Source organism: Neofelis nebulosa, chromosome 15 (genome assembly GCF_028018385.1).
Source record: "Neofelis nebulosa isolate mNeoNeb1 chromosome 15, mNeoNeb1.pri, whole genome shotgun sequence".
In the NCBI taxonomy this organism is placed as follows: domain Eukaryota; kingdom Metazoa; phylum Chordata; class Mammalia; order Carnivora; family Felidae; genus Neofelis; species Neofelis nebulosa.
The window spans coordinates 38,329,292-38,350,509 of NC_080796.1; the positions used below are offsets into that span (position 1 = coordinate 38,329,292).

The 21,218-nt window shown below is 37.5% G+C and overlaps 2 protein-coding genes across 7 annotated transcripts in view; both read right to left on the bottom strand.

Annotated features, from left to right (window-relative positions):
- TRAF5 (TNF receptor associated factor 5) overlaps positions 1–843 on the bottom strand; it is a 51,544-nt gene extending 50,701 nt beyond the window's left edge. For both annotated transcript variants that reach the window (XM_058701957.1, XM_058701954.1), the window contains exon 1: positions 685–843. The gene's annotated coding sequence lies outside the window, so the exon portion shown is untranslated. The remainder of the gene's footprint in view (positions 1–684) is intronic.
- Positions 844–11,308: 10,465 nt separating this feature from the next.
- Positions 11,309–21,218, bottom strand: part of RCOR3 (REST corepressor 3) — a 53,164-nt gene continuing 43,254 nt past the window's right edge. For 3 of the 5 annotated variants that reach the window (XM_058701980.1, XM_058701977.1, XM_058701983.1), the window contains exons 11-12: positions 14,404–14,645; positions 11,309–13,938 (exon numbers count right to left, since the gene is read on the bottom strand). In XM_058701980.1, coding sequence (XP_058557963.1) covers positions 13,594–13,938; positions 14,404–14,645 — 587 coding nt within the window. In that variant the 3' untranslated portion in view covers positions 11,309–13,593. The remainder of the gene's footprint in view (positions 13,939–14,403; positions 14,646–21,218) is intronic. The other 2 variants (XM_058701981.1, XM_058701982.1) reach the window with 1 other exon arrangement.

Genomic DNA, 21,218 nt, shown 5'->3' on the forward strand with positions numbered 1-21,218 from the left:
TGTGTATTGTGTGCTGTGTGGTGTTTCTAAATGAGCACGCTCAATCGAATCAATCGAACAGTTCGTGGAGGTTTCCATTCATTCCAAAATTAAAGTTTCATTCCAGAGGGCTCAGGTTGGAGAAGTCCTGCAGAAGTAGAGGGGGCGCTGAAGGGTGCGAACGGAGAGCCTGGGGTTTGCAGTGCGTGCGTGCAGGGCACGCCTGGAAATCACCCCTCAACCTGAACCTGGTCCCTCCAGGCCACAGCCGCGCTCTGCAGCAGCTCCCCAGCCCAGATCCCCGGTCTCCGTCCACGACACACCCTTCTCCTGCAAAGAAAACCCGCTCGGAGCCGCGGAGCCTGGCTCTGACCCTCAACACCCAACTGCACCCCCTCGCCCGCAGCAGCGGCCACCAACCCAGCAGGCTCCCCCGGCCCCCCAACCCCCACCCCGCGGCCGCCCGGCGCTGGTCCGGGACGCGCTAGACGCGAGCGCGGCGGGCGGCCAGGCCCGGGACCCCCACAGCCGAGCGCCAGGCGCCAGGAGGTGGTTGCGGGGCCCGTGCCGCTGTGGCGCTTTCGGTTTCAAAGCAAACGGGACGAGCCGAAGAACGCTCCTCGGTCCCTTCACTCCAGCTCTACAGCCTCGGGGCTTATCACCGCGGCGCGGCCACCGCCCCGGAGGCGACCTGCCGGGACTCACGTGTGGCTCGGCGCGGGGGTGCTCAGCCGGCGCTGGTCCGCAGGCTCGCGGCTACTCCAGGCAGCGACCGGCGACGAGGCGGGGGCCAGGCTCTCAGCCCCCCAGCCCTGCTCGCGGAGCCAGACCAGGGGAGGAAGGAGGGCGGGCCCGGGACCCGGGAAGGGCGGGGCCTGGGCGGGGCCCGGAGCAGTCCTGGCGAGGGGCGCAGGCCCCAGGGGAAGGGCGGACGCGCAGGAAGGTGTCGGGTAGGACGCGGAGAATTACCGAGCAGTTAGAAATCTAACCTAACCACACTGGAATCACAAGTACCTACAAATAAAAAGCATCTCAGATTTTCCTCAAGTGCCTTTGAACTGTACACATCTTACCCTTCAACCTGGGACAACCAAGCTGAGCCAGTCCTTTCCTGCTTTGACTCCCTTAGCTCAAGGTCTCAGGTCTGGTTGGAACCAGTCCTTCCCCATCTTCCTCAGCAGTAGCACCAATTTGCCCGCCCTCCTCCTTGCTGCGTGTCTAGCAATCCTTTAGAATTGTTGAGGTTGACCTTGGACCAAGGGCTCCCCAGACATCTCTTTGGATCTTCAAAACAACCTTGTGAAGTAGGCCTGTTCCTCCTCATTTTACCCATGAGCTGAGGTCCAGAGAAGTGACCTGAAGTGAGGTGCCCGAAGGTGGACACTCAGCAAGGGCTGTAGCTACAACTTAAATCCAGCTCTCCCGACTCCTAGACACAGGCCTCTTTCTTAGAATACTTCTCTCCAGGAGCGTATGTTCTGAATGGTATTTGTAGGCTATATAAATCTCTGTGGAGGTTGATGGAGCATGAAGAGCGAGATTTTGGAATGAAATAGATCAGAAGTCCAATTCTAGCTTCCTCACTTTCAGTTAGGCAACCGTGGGCAAGTACTTGATTGCCCTGAGCTTTGATTACTCATCAGTAAAAGGGGAGAATTAGTAAAATGCACAACCCAGAGATGCATGGGAGCCAGGCAGAAAGAGACAGGAAGGAGGCCCAAGGCTGCAGTCATGGAGGAGGGGGAGGGACACTGGTGCACTACAGAGCTTGTGTGGGATCTGGAGGAGCAGCCAGGCTCCAGCTCAGGCTCAGGTTCCATGCCATCCTGTCCTCCCGTGGTCTCCATTTTTCCACAAGAGCCAGAAATCCAGATTCCAACTTTTGGGTTGGTGAGCCAGATTAACCACTCCAGTGGGCATTGCTTTGGGACTCTAGACCCACCTCACAATCCTGTGTGAAATAAATGAGATAGCATTCCTATATTCCTGACGCAGTGTAGGCGCTCCATGAACCTTACTGTCTCTCCCTGTTCCCTTATACATCTTCTCTTATCGTTGCCTACTTCCTGACTCATTACCCACCACCCCCCCATACCCTGACCAGCATCTACAAGTCATTGTTGATATGTTTTGTAAGGGTATATCTCCTTTCACTGGCTAGAAACATTTGCAGGTGTGCACTGGGCTCCTTGTACTGTCATTGACTTATGATTCCATGGTTTCTCCTCTTCTTCCCTATCAACTGAATAAAGCAGGCAATTTGTCCCTAGAATCATATCTGAGTTTTAAATACAATGAAATCAGATGCTGGGACAGATAGAGAATCTTTAGTTGTGGGGAGTGGGGGCTGCATGACTTCAGGGCTAGGAAGTTGAGAGAGAGGAATTTTCAATAGGTGTTACTGTTAGTCAGAACTAAAGGTCATGTTCCCAGCTCCCCATGTTGATCACAGAATCCTGGAAAGGGTGTGTGGGAGAATAGAGAAGACAGACCCTGGGAATAGACCAGTCTGATGGAAGAGATATGATCCCTTTCATCAAGGATCTTGAAGATGGAGGGGAAGGACAGAATGTAAATGTACATAGAAAACCAATATTAAATACTTGCAGGTTATAGCTAACATTTATTATCTTATTATACACCAGGTACTGTGCTCAGTGCTTTGTTGATATCAACCCATTTAATCATCAGCCCTATTTTATAGATAAGAAAACGCATGTCTTGAATAATTTGCTCAATTGCAAAATTCTTAGTTTGGGAAAGGTGGGATTTTAACGTTGGAAGTCTCATTCTAGGGCTCGTAACCACTACACTGCATGTAAATTCAAACAGAACAACTTTAAGAAGGAGATGAATGTTAGCAATTTTATGTTCTGAAAATATTTGCAATGTTACAAACAGAATCCAGTCTTCAAACTAAATCCATCTAATAAAAATAAGGGCAAGATTGGTATATACCAACTTTTTACACCGAATAAAAGAGCTAAACTTTTTATCTGTCTCATATAAACACTCTAAATTTACCCCCAAACTTCAGAAAGACATGGCTTTCAGCTGTTTAATTTGCTGGATAAATTAATAGGGTAGGTGATTGTAGCCCTGGTTGTCAATGGAAAGATTGTGTTGATGGAGAGGGGAGGACGCCACCTACTGGAACAATAGATGGATGTTTTACCTTCCTCAAGCTGCCCTTGTGTGACAAGACTGATCAATACAAGCATTAGTTAGAGCAGAGTAAAAGGTCATACCTTCCAACACCTAGAGATCAGTGAGATGAGAAAAAAGGAAAAAAATTCTTCTTGAGACCTAGATTGCATCTTTAACTTCCATTGTAAGTTACAATGGAAATTCTTTGCCCATAATGGAACCACACGTGGAAAGTGTGATATAGCAGCAAACCACTCCCAGGCAAAAAGCAAAACCTCAGGGTGCTGAGCACATAGAATGCTCACTTGCTTGCTAAGTAGGTCCTGCATCGAGGCAATAAATGAATGAATATCTGTGGGTTTTCTGAATTTAAATTCTTGACCCAGTGATATGTGGTCCCTTTGCTTTCATCAAATAACCTTTACCTCAGTTCTGCCTGTCAGTGAGCCCAGCAAACACCACAAGAGAGGCAGGAAGTGCTGGGAACAGGGAGCTTCTCCCAGGATGGATATAATTTAAAAAAACAAAACAAAACAAAAGATTTGTTTTCCAGATACTGTTTTTCCAGAGGTATATCCATTATCTGGTAGTACCAGAATTTACTTATCCATTCACCTAATGAAGATCATCTTGGTTGTTTCCCATTATGAAGTGGAATTAATTGGCAGTTATGAATAAAGCTGCTATAAATTAGTATGCAGGTTTTGGTGGGATATAGATCTCCATATAGTCTGTATTTGTTCCAGAGGATCACTCAATCAATATACACATTCCTCCCTCCCCTTCTCTGTTCGTGGTTTGATTGTGTGATTGTCGGCTCTTTTGTTGCAACAATTAGATTTTTATTGTTTTAAAATTAAGCCTGCTGTCTTCACTGTATGCTTGGCCAAATGTGGATTCTGTCCATTTTGACAGTTCCTTTAATAAGATTCACACATGCAATTCCCATCAGTGCTTGGAAAAACATTTTAACATGTTAACTCTGCATAGTCACTGTAAAGTATTAAATATATATATATGTATGTGTATATATATATACATATATATACATACATATATATATATATATATACACATACATATATATATATATGTATGTATATATATATATTAAGGTTATTATTTAGCCTTAGGAACCATGAAGTAAGATTGTGGGTTTGATTGGCACAATCTGGTTTTGTTAGACCTTGTAGTAGGTTGGTAACAAGGAAGACCATTCATTATTTGATATTTCTCTCTTTTTTTTTTTTTTTTTTTGGAGAATGGGGCCTACTCTATATGGAGAGATTTTAAACAATGCTTTTGTAACTCTGGTTATCCACATCCTCTGTTTTACAAACAGGACAGAAGCATTAAGAAAGAAAGGCATATGCTCAGAAAGGGTTTAACATGGGGAAAACTGACCAATTTCAAATGCCTTTGACTCTTACAACACCTCTGTAGTCCATGACCTTGCCTCTCTATCCTGAGAAGTTCCATATGATCCTCAGCAGTCACACTAAGGGCCTCTCATTATGGTACACCATTCTGGGGCTGCTGCATCCACTGCACACACTTTGGTTACATTTTCCCCCCTTTTTAAACAAATTTACTGTCATACTTTCAATACCACAAAACCCACCCAATCAATGAATTTTAGTAAATGCATACAGTTATGCAACCATAAAATTTTAGAACCAACCCATCACCCTATGTGTCCTTTTGCGTTCCATCCCTACTCCCAGCCCTGGACTCAGGCAAGAGGGGATCTGCTTTCTGTTTCTATAATTTTGCGGTTTCTGGAAAATTTATTTAAATAACTACACAGTATTTTGTGTCAAGTGGCATAATGGTTTTGAGATTCATCTAGTTTGTTGCATATACCAATAGTTTCTCCCTTTTCGTTGCTGTTTAGTATGCCATTGTATGGATACGCCACATTTTCTTTATCTCTTCACCATCTGATGGGCATTTGGATTATGTTCGGTATTGGGATATGAATAGCGCTGCCATGAACATTTAAGCACAAGTTTTTGTATGCACATACATTTTCACTTCTCTTTAGGTAGATACTGAGGAGTAAAATTACTGGGTTGTATTGTATGTGTACCTTTATTTATTTCTCTTTTAATTTTTTTTAATGTTTATTTTTGAGAGAGTGAGAGACAGAGCACGAGTGGGGGAGGAACAGTGAGAGAGGGGGACACAGAATCTGAAGCAGGCTCCAGGCTCTGAGCTGTCAGTCAGCACAGAGCCCAACGCAGGGCTTGAACCCACGAACAGTGAGATCATGACCTGAGCCGAAGTCGGACGCTTAACCGACTGAGCCACCCATATGCCCCTGTATGTGTACCTTTAATCTGTTAGAAATTGCCAGCTTTCCAAAGGGGTTGTATCACCGCATCATACTGCATTTCTACCAGCCGTATGAGAAATTTTCGGCTTCTCTGCAAATCTGGCAATGGTTAGTACATATTGTCAATCTTTTTAATATTAGCCATTCTAGTGGGTATTCTGGGTACCTTATTGTGGCTTTACTTTACATTTCCTTTATGACTAATGGTGTGACATCTTTCCATGGACTCATTTGTTATTTGCATAACTTCTCTATCCAAATGTCCATCCAAATTTTCCGCCCATTTGAATTGATTTTTGTTGTTCTTATCTTCTTATTGTTGTAAGAGTTCTTATTTTTGGGTTCTTAAGAGTTCATTATACATTCTGGATACAAATCTTTTATCAGATACATGTTTTATAAATATTTTCTCCCTGCCTTTTTATTCTCTTAGTTGTATCTTTTTGAAAAGATGTAAATTTTGAAGAAATCCAATTTATCATTAATTTTTTTCTTTTATGGATCATTCTTTTGATAATGTATTTTATTCCAGGAGTTTATAGTTTCAGTTCTTACATCTAGGCCTATGATCCATTTCAAGTTAATTTTTTAACTTGCACAGTGTGAAGTAAGAATCAAGGTTTTTTGTTTTGGGGGTGGGGTTCTTTTTGGCATACAGACATCCTCTCCCTTCTGCCATTGAATTACTCTGGCACCTTCACTGAAAATCAATTAACCATATATGCGTGAGTGTACTTCTGGACTCTATTCTGTTCCATTGATCTATATGTCCATCTTTACACCAATATCACAGTGTCTCTATTACTGCAGCTTTATAACAAGTAATCAGTTAGTGTAAGTCCCCAGTTTTGTTCTTCTTTTTCAAAATTGTTTTGGTTAATCTAAGTTTCAGGTTTGCATTTGTTTGTATAAAGTTTTGTTGATAAATAGCCATGTCTGTTGATTTATATATTTTCTTTAAAAATTATTTATTTATTTATTATTTTTTTTTATTTTTAAGAGAGAGACAGAGCTTGAGCTGGGAAGGGTCAGAGAGAGGCGGGCACACAGAATCCGAAGCAAGCTCCAGGCTCTGAGCTGTCAGCACAGAGCCTGACATGGGGCTCGAACCCACAGACCACAAGATCATGACCTGAGCCAAAGTCAGATGCTTAACCAACTGAGCCACCCAGGCACCCCTGATTTATATATTTCCTATAGCTGGTTTTGAACTACATGGGTAGAGATGAGTAGTTGCATGCAACAGGTGTGGACTGCAAAGCCTAAAATAGTTACTGTCTGGCCATTTATAGAAAAAGTTTGCTGATCCCTGGTCTAGAGCCTTTACATCACCATGTAAATTTTGGAAATAATCTGACAATTTGTACAAAACAAACCTGCTAAGATTTCAGTAGAGATTGGGTTGAATCTATGAATTTGAGGAGAATTACCATCTTAACAATATTAAGACTTCCAATCCATAAACATGGTGTATCCCTCAATTTATTTAGGTCTTCTTTAATTTGCCTCAGCAATATTTTATAGATTTCAATGAATAGGTCTTCACATCTTTATTAAATTTATTCCTATTTTACTTTTTGATACTATTGTCAACAAAATTGCTTTCTTAATTCTATTTTTAGATAATTCATTGCTAATATATATGTAATTGATTTTATATCGAACTCGTATCCCATGACCTTCTTAAACTCATTTATTATTCTAGTAGGTTTTTGGAGGTTTATTTTTTACATGCCATCGTCCACAAATAGACAATTTTTTAAAATAAATTTTTGTTCTTCCAATCCATAGGTCTTTATTTTTCTCACCTTTTTGCATTGCTAGAACCTCCAGTAAAATGTTGAGTAGAAGTGGTGAGGACAGACATCCTTCCCTTGGTTTCAATCCAAGGAAAAGCCTTCAGTTAAGTGTGATGTTACTTATAGGCTTCTTGTGGATGGGTGCTCTTTATCAGCTTGAAGAAGTTCTCTTGTATTACTAGTTTTCTGAAAGTTCTTATCATGAATGGGTGTAGGGTTTTGTCAAATGTCTTTTTGTGTCTACTGACATGATCCAATGGTTTTTTTTTCCCTTTATTAATATGATATACTACAGTGATTCTCAGCAGAGGGTGATTTTGCTCTCTGGGGGACATTGGGTAATGGCTGGAGACATTTATGGTTGTCAAACTGTGGAGGGGACTGGTGCTACCGACACCTGCTGGATAGAGGCTGAGGATTCTGCTATACATCCTACAGTGCATAACAAAGAATTATCTAGCCCCAAATGTCAATAGTACTGAGGTTGAAAACCCCATTACATTAATTGATTTTTGACTGTTAAATGAGATTTGCATTCCTGGGATACACAGGAATGGGTTATGTCATGCAATTTTTTTTTGGATACTGGTGATTTTATTTAATATTTTCCTAAGGATTTTTGCATCTCTGTTCACTAGAGATATTAGTCTGAAGTTTTCTTATCTTCATTTGGCTTTGAATCAGAATAATAATGCTCTTATAGAATGAGCCCTGTATTTTCTGAGTTTGTGTGGGTTTGATATTATGTCTTTAAGGATTTTATAGAATTCATCAGTAAAACCATCTGGGACAAGACCTCTCTATGTGTGAAGATTTTTAAGTTACAAATTCAGTTTCTTTACTTAATTCAGATTTTCTCTATCTTCTGAGACAGTTCTGGTACGAATGTGTGCATTTCATTAATCTTTCCAAATTTGTTGGCATAAAGTGGTCATAATATTCCTTTACTAGTTCTTTTAGTTTCTGTAGGTTATACAATGATGACCCCTCTTCCAGTTTAGATTTTGGTAACTTGTGCACTTTTTATTCTTGATCTAATGTATTTTGTTGATCTTTTTGAGAACTACTGGTTTCAGAGATTTTTCTCTATTATTATTTCATTTATTTCAACCATCTATTTACTCTTTTCTATTTCAGTTGAGTTTACTGCTTTTTCCCCCTAGCTTTCAAGGTAGAAGAAAGCTTAGATGACTTATTCTTTCTTCCTATGTAAAATAAATACTTAAAGCTATAAATTTTCTCCTAGGCACAGCTTTGTTGCATCCAAAAGATTTTTAGATACTATGTTTTTACTTATTTTCAGTTCAAGATATTTTCTAATTTCTCTTGTAGTTTATTTTCTGACCCATAGCATATTTAGAAATGTGTTTAATTTCCAGACATTTGGGAATCTCAGAGATTTGTTGCTTTTTTAAAGAATGTTTTTAAAAGTTTATTTGAGAAAGAGAGACAGAGTGTCAGTGAGGTAAGGGCAGAGAGAGAGGGAGAGGGAGAATCCCAAGCAGGCTCCACACTGTCAGCACAGAGCCTGATGAGGGGCTTGAACTCATAAACCATGAGATCATGACCTGAACTGAAACCGAGTCAGAGGCTTAATGGACTGAACCACTCAGGCCCCCTCTGTTGCTTATTTATAATTCCATTGTACTTAGAGGACATTCTCTGGATGATCTGAATCCTTGTCCACTTATTAACACTTGTTCATGGCACAGAGCATGGTCTATCTTGGAAATATTTCATGTTTATTCTGTTGCTGGGTAAAATCTTTGACATTAATCTAGTCATTCCAATTTTCTTCTGTTAAGATGGGAGATAGTCATCTATTTCATTAGTTTTCTATTGCTGCATAACAAGTATTGCCCCCAAACCTAGCAGCTCCAAACAATACGAATTCAGTTTCTGTTGTAAGAAATTAGGGCACAGCTTGGCTGAATTCTCTGCTTCAGAGTCTCTCATAGGAGGCAATGCAACCAGAGAATGCAATCATCTGTTAACAAGACATAAATCACAATCTTTTAGCCTAACCATAGAAGTGACATCATCTTTGCCATTTCTTATTGGTCAGAAGCAAGTCACTACATCCAACCCACACACAAGGGCATGAATACCAGGAAGGAAATCTTTGGGGGCTGCTCCATATCTGTGCCTCTAATCTGAGGTTATTATGGGATACTTCTGAGAATGTCTTCCTGTACTTTTGCCTTCATGGAGTTGGGAAGTTCCTTAATTCTATGAGGTTTTGTCATAATCTGTCTCCATCTGCTGGTCGTACCTCCCCTGGCTTTCTAGCACTGCTAAGTGTTATTTTGATTTTTGTTATTTCCTGTCAGTTCAGTAAGATTTTGGAAGGGAAGAAAAATAAACTGAGGATTGTAGAGGTGAAGTAACTTGTTCAATAGAGTTGGAAAAGAGTCACCACAGTAGAGGGAGGACTTTTTTTTTTTTTTAAATGTAAGTCAAGCAACAAGCCCTTCAACGATCGATTGTTTTAAAACTCTTGGAAAAGCTACAGCATGTGAACAAAAATGGTCTCGGGAGTAGAGGCCTCTTGAAGCCAAATCCTGCCAATCATGAAAGCTGTTCTGGGCAGTAAGCTAGGTAGATACTTCAAGAAGTAACTTTTGTTGTGGTGTTAATTCAGGACCTCCTTAGTTTTGGTAACTGCACCCTATATATTTAAATAAGATTAGACCATATAACAGAGAAAAAAGACATTATATAAAGCAACCTGGGAGGTTAGCCTTTATGCCATTTATATTGTGAAGACTGCTCCTAGATCTCTCCAGTTCGCATTCCCAGCATCTTCTCCTTAGAGACTCTGCTCACCCAAATTCCAACTTTAGGATTCTCAAGTTTCAATTAACCACATTGTAAACACCCATTCCCTTATCGGTAAACAATGGCCTACTTTAGATCTGGAAAACATCTCAACCCAACACTAATTCCTGGTCTTCATCATTCTCCCTTAGGTGTGCCAGACTTTTGCAAGTAAAGGAAGGGCAAATAAAGCCACATGGCCTTTTGATACAAACACACATCCAGGAGCAATTCAGTAATTTACTTCCCAACTCCATTGCTACTAAAAATTATTGCTGCAGAACATTCCTTCACTGAGGTAAAGTTATGATACGGATTGAAGTTAGGAGGGATTATATGTGACCTATTTTGTCCTAGGAGAAGGCAGTTATGTACTCCCAGTAATGCTGCGAGAAAATGAGGTCGCTTCTTACATTTTATATCACGTGGTTTCTCAGACTTGATTATTGGATTCTTTCTGCATTTACTTATTCGGTTATCTTCTTATGGATATCTATAATGAATGCCTAAGTTAAAAAACTAACAGACGTTAATTTCTTTTTCTTATGTTTCCTAGTCCAGATGTATTCATCATTTTGGAGAAACACAAAGAGAAACATAGATCTTGCTCTGAGTTCTAAGTCGGATTATTAGTAGCTTTGAGGAGACCTTGATACTCTAGTGTTAAGTGAGCAGCCATTATTAACATGTCTGAGTAATATTCCTTGGATAGCAGGAAGAAACATTAAAATACTATAACATACTTACTAACTAAACTTGGTACTTTAACAAAAAACTTGCAATATTATTTTTTTTTAATCATGACTGTCACTTTTTGCTTATTCCCTACATTTATTCCTAAAAAGAATGTTGGCCTATATTAATACAGAATTTTATATTCTTTCATCTTTATTCTACATTTTTACTCACTTAATTGTAAAATTATTAAGGAAAAGTTATGATCAAAACTTACCTTTACCCCCATCCATATTACACTGGAATTAAAGAATATATAAAAAATATTTTTTCATTAATATTACCAGGCATATCAATAGTGTGATTTATTTTTAGTTATGTAATGAAAAAAAATACTTGGGTGTAGATTTTTCAAAAATGATAACCTTGACATTATGAAATGGTCATTAAAATATTTCTAGATTTTGCTTTTTTATAAAAATCAATAGAATTTCACAGTGAAGAGGTCCTAAATTCCTCATACAGCATGAAATTATATAAAAATAGAAGACATAGACACCTTTAACTCTTTAATCCTTTGATTAAGCAGCAAGCATATCACTCTTCCAGGCCAAACACTGCTTAAACAAAAAAGAAAATTAATGGCGTGCAAAATATTTACAAAATATGCAAAGCACACAATAAGACATCTCACTATATACATGTGTCATATTACTAATGAAGCTCAGATTCTTCTACTGTGTGCTCTAGTGTACGTAAATAAAATCACAGCACATCCCTCAGATATAGCATCTTGGCCCACGGGTGGGATAGAACAGATTTTTAAATGAATCATAATATACTTAACAGCCGGACAGATGCTGGTGCTGACCAACGTGACTGACATGTCCCACACACTGTATACTGAAGGTCTACTGACGAGAGACAAGACAATAAGAGCTGTATAATATGCACGTATGCAAGACAATCTTTAGAAAAATGCTTTAGATATTTTCTTTTAAGATATATAACTTCCCCCCCTCCCCTCGTGGCTTTTAAAGTAAAAATAAGTATAAATTCTTGAATATTAAGGGTTTTAAATCAGATTTTTATCTAGTTATAATCCAGGGGCAGGAACTATTTAAAATGATCCAATGAGAAAGAAAAGACACACCCTGGAAAAAGTTTGTGCCAGAACTTAAGGTCCTTCTGAAGAAGAGTGGTCTAAAACTTCAAAATTGAAACTAAACAATGAATTTAAATCTACAGCTCTTTTAAGGCTTTAGAGCCAATGTAAGGATTATTTTTCAAATATTGAGAATATATGACTTCTCAAAACATAAATTAGGGCCTTAGATGTTGTAAAGTAGTTCTAAATATGAGAATGTAAATGTGCAAACATTTAGCCTTATGTTTCACTAGGAGAGTAATCTAAGTGATCTGTCCCTTTGCACAAGTCATGATTCCAATATGAAATCACTGTATCAAAAATATTAGTAACACATTGTTGAAATACTATTACTTGCAAAATATTCTTTGTAGGTACTTAATGATTTATGAGTTCAATTAAGACTTGAAATGTTTTTGCTTCTTTATAAAAAGGGGCCTCAGCATTTTAAGTTAACAGCACAATTGTGACAATATACTGATACATCTTTAGATGACACAGAACAAATTCTTAAATTTATTGTATGAAATAATGTTGATGATTTAACCCTAAACCAAACCCACAAGCACAGGTCGGCTGCAAGGAATACACAAATGTATCCAAATAGTACAATAGAGATTTATCAAGAAAACATCCTTTATATTAAATGCAGACCATATTAATAAGTATGAGGGCAATTTTAAGTCGGAACCTAAACACAAAAAGGGTACTGTAAATAAATGCTTCCATAACCACTATCTCCACGTTACTGACAAAATATAATTCTCTTCTAACGTCCCCGAATATAGGCAACTAGTTAAAAGCAGATAGCATTTAGAAACATTAAAAAAAAAAAAAAAAAGTCAAAATTAACTCCATCTTCAAGGAACTTAAAGACACTGTACTTCAACAAATTAAGTCCTCATTTGTACGTAAAATTATTATTCCGATCCTCTTATTACTGATAGATGATGGGTCAATGACCTTTAAGCAAGGACTTTGTACTAGGACCCTGAAGTGTATGTTAAAGGGTTAGTAGGTTCAGTACATTCTTTGTGGTTTCATATAATTGCTTTGCAATTGATTAAATTGCTTTCTTTTAAAGGAATATGTTAAAATTCCTTTGGAAAAAAAAGCAAGATTTTTTGAAAAAAGGGATATGCACTATAATTTCTTAAATATGCATTAAATGAACATATGTCAAAATCTGAAATGCAGGCTATTTATTCTTGCACTCCTAACATAGGAAAATGTTGTTAAAAATTAAATTAAGGAAGAAAGAAAAAAGTCAAACATCCTTAAGAAACTTAAGGAGTTTTCACAATTCCTAAGTCAATATTCCTGTACTAAGAGCCTTGACTATGAAGAGGCAGAAATATAAAGAATCTCAATAAAATAAATACAGTAAAAATAAAACAAGAAAACCTTGGTATATAGAATACTTAATCTTTTTTTTCTTTTAATGAGATCATGTCACTGAACGTATACTCTACAAAGGAGGCTAACCGTACGTAGGCTTTTTATCGTATAACATTTAGTTCAGTTGCATGAACTAAAAAATTTCTTAGACATCCACTTATGCTAGCCCACTGCCACAGAACTAGTTCGCAGCCTCAGTATCTAGGAAGGATTATCCTGTCCTCTTTTGCAACAGTCTGATGAGCACTGGTATAACGGTAGGGTGAAAAGTTACTGTAGCTCTGTCCAATTTAACTTTAGTGCAGTGAGGACTGTGAATCTGTCTGAATTCCGATAAGTGACGGTGGCTGTTGACCACCAACCGTGGACAACACTGGTCTTGGGTTTAGACGGGGTGGCATAGAATTAGCAGGGCGAATGAGAGGTGGTGGAGGCTGATTTAAAGTTGGCCGGGGCTGGATGAACCGAGCCTGCTGCTGGAGTGGAGGAGGCTGCCGGTGAAGAGCAGGGGCAGCAGGCAGTGTTGGACGAAGAAGTGGTGGAGGCTGGTTCAGAGTGGCAATGGGGGCTGTTGGTGTTGGAGTGGATGATGGGGCAGGAGGTGATGGACCCAGAGTCCGAGGAGCCTGTGGGGTCTGTGCCTAGAGGTGAGGAAACAAAAATACATGTATGAGATGATAGTTCCTAATGAACTTAGTACAACATAGTTCGGGCTGTCACAGGAAAAACAAAACAAATCAAAACAAAACAAAAACGTAACACCAGTGTTTTTGGGAAGCACAAGCTTCTTTTATTTTAAACAAAACAAAACAAAAACCAAAAACCGAAAAAGCAACGAAGCTACCAAACAGGCATCTTTATTAGTAAACAGCTTAACACTGGAAATAAAAATAAGACTATGAAAGAACAATACACTCTCCATTCTTCTGGGATCAGAACTTAGCATGTCATTAGGACTTAAGAGTCACGAGAGAGGCACCACTGAGTAAGTGTATTGTCAACCTTTCATGCTCATTTAGCTAGTCCTCTGACAAATTAACCTTACAGAACACCACACAAAATGATTCCTCAACTCATATGAGCTCAAATTCCATACACAAACACACCTCCTCTTCTTCATCAGTGCTCTTCCCTGATGGCACATTAGAAGCACTTTTTGTCTCCTCCCCTAAAGCAGAAGCATCACCATTAGAAGCCTGGGTTCCTTGTTCTGCTTCCCACTCCTGCAATACCTCCTCTAAGTTAAACCGACGCCTGTAGTTTACAAAGAAGTTCTTCACTTGGCCAACAGTCTTGTTGCCAATTACATCTGCAATAGCTTGAAAATCTTTACCATATTTGCGGACACCTGGAAGGCAAAGTAAATAATACACCTGTGAAGGATCAATAAGGAGAGCTGTGTGTACTACACATCATGCACACACAAAAGATACCAGCAATGAAAATCCTTTCTCATAAACTCTGCTCATTTCTCAATTCTGAGATAGAGACTAAGATATCAGGGTCACAGATGAAAACTATCAATTACGTCATTTCATCGAGCCAGCCACTTGCCTTCAACTGAACAATCAGGAACTTACCATTTTTTACATACTCAGTTATTTTCTCCAATCCTTTCTTGAACTCTCAAATACAGTCCATTTATTGTAAAGCATTGAATTCTTTGTTCCATCCTCAATTCCACATTCATTTATTTCCCTAGTAGCCAGTCACCTAAATTTGAGCAACACCGTTTGTAAACAAAACTGGATGGGAATAAGCCATCTCTTTTATCCCCTCAATGGACTGAGTGAGTAGTCTTAGAGTTCCCCCATTAAGAAAAGCGTTATAATTTGGTTTTAATATCGGCTTCACTATGATTACTTGCCTAATCTCACCAGGGTACCAACGTAGAGAAATAAGAATTTAAACACACACAAAAAAGAATCATCACAGTGTGACGGACAAAAACAAGGGAAGCTATTCTTTGGAGGTAGCTGGATTTCAACTCCCCTAACAGTTGCAAAGGCTGTGCATGTGGAGGAGTCCCAGCGGTACTGCAGAGAGGGCTTGTTGGGCTTATCGTCACTGCTGTAAATTTAAGAAGGACGGCACATTCAGTTATTTGAGAACTTAACTTTTCACTATGGAAGTTTTATTATAACAAAAGATTACATTTGATTTGTGAATTTGAGATAGTCAATTATACTACAGAATTTGAAATGACTTTCTGTAATCAGATGGGTAATAAATTGCTCTTAAGGGAACTGTAAAAGGAGGTTCACTGACTCATTCTAGAAAGAGATGCACTTAGCTCAAAAGATAAAAGCTGTCAAAAACTTTGATTTTACAATTTGATAACTACTGTTTAAAATACAGAAACAGTAACTCATTAATTAGACATGAGAAAGGAGGAAAAAATGATACTTATGATATTAAAGTGCGTAATTTAACCTAAGCAACCAGAATCATGGGGCTTTAAATAAATTCAACATGTACACAATCACAGATGAGAGAATAATATGAGGATATGTTAACACCCCAGGAAAAATGCTAGACACGTTCTTAGTGGTACCTATTGGTATCATCTCCCCAATTATCTTCTTAAAGCAGCATGATGATATGACAAAATTCTTGCTTTTAATTTCTGCCCTTCTTTTATATGGAGAACTTGGGAATGAGTATCTCCTGCTTACATTCAACTAGCTAGGCTTGACTCCATGGGGTGTTCCTTTATCTTAAAGGGCATTCTGGGCAAGAAGTTTGAGATTATTAAGCTATAGTGATTTTTAATATAGAGTTCTGGGTTTATAAACTATGCTCATTTCCTCTGTTCTCAAAGGCGAAGACATGCATGATAATAAATTATGACACTTGATGTTCTTTACAGCATTTAGCAATATAAATTCTCTTTAAATCCATGAGCTAATGTCCACTTTAAACTCTGTAGTTGAGTATAAATTCTAATGGTGACTAGGTTCCATTGAGGGCATATTTGGCAATAGAAATCCAAGGTTATTTAATATTAGAAATTACTTCTATATATTCAAGTAGTTCTCTATTACTTATACTTTGAAAATAACAAATTATTTGAGATTGCTGCACTTGAAAATAACTACTCTTTAGAAATCAGACACAGTGTTCTATCGATGTACTAATTTTCAAGGGATATTTAGTTTACATTTTAGAAATGACCAAATCTACTGAATACATGAGATTAGAAATGAAAACTTCAAATAAATCTAAGATTAGTTCTTCTGTATTCTAGCAAGAAGTCACATTAAAATTAACTGAGTCCAAGTATGAAGATATTATAACGCTCAGAACACCTATTTCTTTAGCAAAATATATTCCAAAATCTACCAGTAAGTTGTCCCCATGTCTGATTCCATTTTATAGCTGTCCCCTTTTTTGATTTCCCATTTTCTCTTGCTCAATGGACTTTACCATGTCACCAACATTGTTGCACTTCCAGAGTTACAGACCCCTCAAAGCAAAACTACTTCCTATAGGAGCCTTAGTTTTCCCAGATACTCTGGATATCAAGGACCTTTTCCAAGTCACCTAGGTTCTGAGTCACCCAGGTATGTTTATTATTAACTCATGGATGCCAGTCTTATATAAACTACTTTGCAAAATTTTAAGGCTCAGATCAGACCTCTGGAGTCTGGTTGAGGATCCCACTCATGTCCGGAGAACAAGTGGGCCTTCAGGGATATTAATCCCCTCAGCCTGCAGGACAGCTGGGCAGGTTCTGGAACAGCCAGAGCTCTTTGGCAGTCCTTTCTGGACAACAGTAGTCTCATATGTTTTCCCCAGTGTGTTGTGACAAATTTTGTATTTTTTTTTTGTATGCCATGATGTGAGAAAGGTTAGGAAGTACTGTCCAATGAAATATAATGCTAAGTACACAGAAAGTGTTCAGGAAATAGAATTGATTTTTTCTTCCCCAAACAAGAGTCACATATAGCTAACTTCATCACCTTTACACTCCCCATGATGCTGGCTCAACAGCCTATTTTGGTTAGAAGGTGGAATTCTTAAGTTTATACCGTAGCTGATTAACTAGGTAAACTCTAGTGAAACACCAACTGAAGACTTAATGGGGCAGCTCCTTCAGAAGAATCCCCAGCTAGCCTTCTGGAGGAAAACCTAGCAGGGGCAGTCAAAGCAGAGGAACTAACTTTAACAACACAGGACATCAGAGCTACTGTTGTGCCGATTTGTACCTTGAAGAAGGGTGGTCCATTCTTTTCTCATAATTTATAATAGGCAAGGCCATCTGATTGATTTATCAGCAAGGGAATTAAACACAATGATTAAATCTCTCTCTTTCTATAGATGAAAAAGGCTTATTAGGTCCATCTGAACCATGGTTTTAAATTAAACTTCTCACCTTTAGGGCAAAAAGTCAGTTTTTAAAGGTTAGTAGAATGAAATTTTAGAAAATCCTGGAAGATGTAAATTGTAAATTTCCCAGGAAGACAAAGAAAAGCATTTTCAGTCAAATTTCGAAAGTTCATTTGAAAGTTACAGTGAACAACTTGGCTTCCTATGCTGGCAAATGATACTTTAGAATCTTTAACATACACTTTTAAAGTTCTGTTTGGGAATTAATATAAAAATATGACTGATATTACATTTTATAAAAGCCCACATTTTCCAAACAGTATTCTTCATTCCACCCCCCAAAAACCATATTCGTATATATTTTTTAATTTGGCTAGTAAGATTGTAACTTCAGAAGCATTTGTAGCATGGTGTTTCCCAGCTTTCGACATGAAATTACAGACTTTTTTTTTCTTCCTGAGACAGAAGGGATATCCCGAGACCGTATTTGGTACGTTTAAAAAGTTATTTTTTAAAATCTGATTTTGGACTACAAAAAATAAATCAAAACATTACAGTGGCAAGCTGCTTCTGGGTAGTAAAATTTGGGGGAGGCAGAATATTGTTTCCTGCTTCTTGTAACAAAATTTCTTAAAGTGAGCATATACTTAGTATAACCAGGAAATCCATTTTGAAATAAGAACATAGTGACATCCAGAAACTCCAGGGATATAGCTCTTTCCTATCAAAAAAAGATTAATTTTAAACTCAAACCATTTGGGAACATGCACTTCTTTGTACCTCCTGCAAATCTCTTCAAGAATTCATATTAAGGTGAAAAAAAAAAAAAAGATATCAATAGCAGTAGGACAGTGAATGGTGTCATGTAGGTGAGGGCTAAAAGTCAAAATCATATATTCTCTTTCTAATGTCTACCCTTTCTCTTCTGAGTCTTGTGTTCCAATCTTCCCTGTTATAAGTTAAATTCTATCACAAAAATGCTGGAGATTTTGAATCAATTATTTGAAGTGCATGCATCAGAGGGCTGATACTTTTGGGTCTCCATTCTTATGACACCTTATGATAGAAGAAACTCTCTAAAGCAAACAGGTGTTTTTTAGATGGAAAAATATGAATCACCTATTTCCATTTCCTTTTGATCATTCATGTACTGGGTTACAATCCCTATGTTTTAATCAAGTGCCAAATCTGTTTTCCCCTCCTTTAGGAACCATTCTAGCTTTTTAAAAACGTATGAGATAAAATTAGAAAGACAATTTCTAGACTTGCTACTTAATTTCTCCTAAAAACAAATGAAACATACAAACTACAGGAAGAGAAGGTAACATTTAAGTGTAAAAGCATAACTGACTAGAACAGTTTTGTCGTTTCCTGTTTTAGAAGAGAAGGCAGGCAATATGGAAAAAAAACACTAAAAATTGAAGTTGACATCTTGATAAAACTGGAAAAATTTCTTGTCGTTTACCTTAAAATAGCGCTAATATTTTAGGTGGGGGATGTATTATTTTTTTAGCACTAATGATTAACACAGTTAAGAGAAGGTCTAAAATAAATATTGAATACCATGCTCTGCCTCTACACACCTTAAAGAGTCAATGGTTTGTACTATCATTTAAACGTATTATTTTTTGAAAACAGCTAATAATTGTTCCATTTTACATGAAAAAAAAATACACCGAGAATCTAATTCCTTTCTTAATTCTTGTTAAGAAATGTTTATCATATGAATATCAAGACTGATTTTAGGATAATTCTAAAAGCACTATAGATTAGAAAAAATATTTATATGTAGACGACACAAGCCATAAACAGACATATTTCCATTAACACAAACTGTGAAGACTATAATTAATTTCACTGTTAACTAATTTGTTATAGTAAGAAAACACAGACACATAAGGCTGGAACAGATTACAGAAAATGTAGAAATACCATTCTAAGCAAGTACTTTTAGAGGTTTAAATTAGTTGGTGTTTATAATATCCTACCTGTGGACTCTTGAAGAATGTTACTCAAGTTTTAACATAGCTAGAACTAAAATTAACATTTAGTAAAGTGATAGATTACACAAGTATAAACCAGATATTCTTGTTTGGTCTGAGCATGACTTCCCCCCTTCCAAATAAGGGAGAAAGAAGGAAAAATAGTTTATTATTTATTTAAATATTTATTATTTAAATGGTAGTATTTAGTTAACAACAATATGAGTATATGGTAAAAAGAAAAAAGTGGAAAATATATGTTTAAGCCCTAGGAAATGATCTTAATATATTTATGTGGTTTTAAAAGAGTTACAACAAATAAGTTTATTTAATAGAATTATAAATCTCACTAAATGACACTAGAATTTACAAATTTCTCTTTCCAAGTCATTCTAATAGTCAACTATGAGCAAGATTTAAAAAAGCATTTAACAAATGAGTATCCAATCAGAATATACACACAGAATGTCTTAAAAATAAAGTGCTTATAAACTATTAATATCAAAATATAAATGATTTACTTTGTGAAACTGAAACAGTCATAAGAATAATATCATCTAAAGGTTTATCACAAATAAAGATTAAAGAGAAAAAAAACCCCAAACAACTGCCCGCTAAGACAGGTACTTCTGAATAGCAAACTCTAAAGTTAAAAAAAAAACTGCAGTTATGTACCTTACCTACACTGAGACTCAGGTTCAGGTGACATTACCATGTGATTACACTGTTTATAAGACATACTTCTAAGAATTTTATAAACGTGTGGGCTCATTAGCAAAAAAGGCACTTTTTAATTTTCCCTAAAATAACTATTTTGGACACAAATAGCTCTATATTATTTTATTTTATGAAACAAAAACCACCCAAAATGAAAAAAAACAAAAACAAAAAAACCCTTAACAAACCCAAAGAGAAACAAAAATTCCACATACAGAGTTAAAATAAATAAAACGATGACATTAACATATTAAGAGAGCACCTTCAAAATCCTAAGACATGCATATTTCTGTACAAATTGCTACATCAGTATGATTTATTTAAGGATTACTTTTTAAATGGGCATAAGAATACAATACTGAATATATCTCAGCAGAGGGGAAATGTTTGATTATATTCATAACTATTCTTTTAATATATATAAGCTGAGATAATGTCCACATAAATATATAGCTTAAACTATAAATGTAAACCTTGCCATTATCCCTTTCCTTGAATGCAGCTCTGCATCACATCCAGCCCAGCCATAAGACTCAATGGTCTCTACCACTTAAAAACAGTGCTGCAGAACAGTATCAAATCCTGAATGCTTTGTAAACATCAGCCCAGATTTCCCAAGTAAGTCTCTTCAGAAAATCCTTTACTGGGATAATTTTCTTATACTAGAGTACAGGATTAATATACTAACCTTTAAGCAACTGAAATACTGGAAATCAGGGTTAAATTCTCCAGGCTTTATACACACATGCACACGCGCGCACGCACGCGCGCGCGCACACACACCCACACACCCACACACACACACACACACACACACAAGGATGGACAGAGAACACAGGCTTTACATCAATAAAAGCAATGCCTCCTCAAATAACTATGTTAGAGCTATTAAG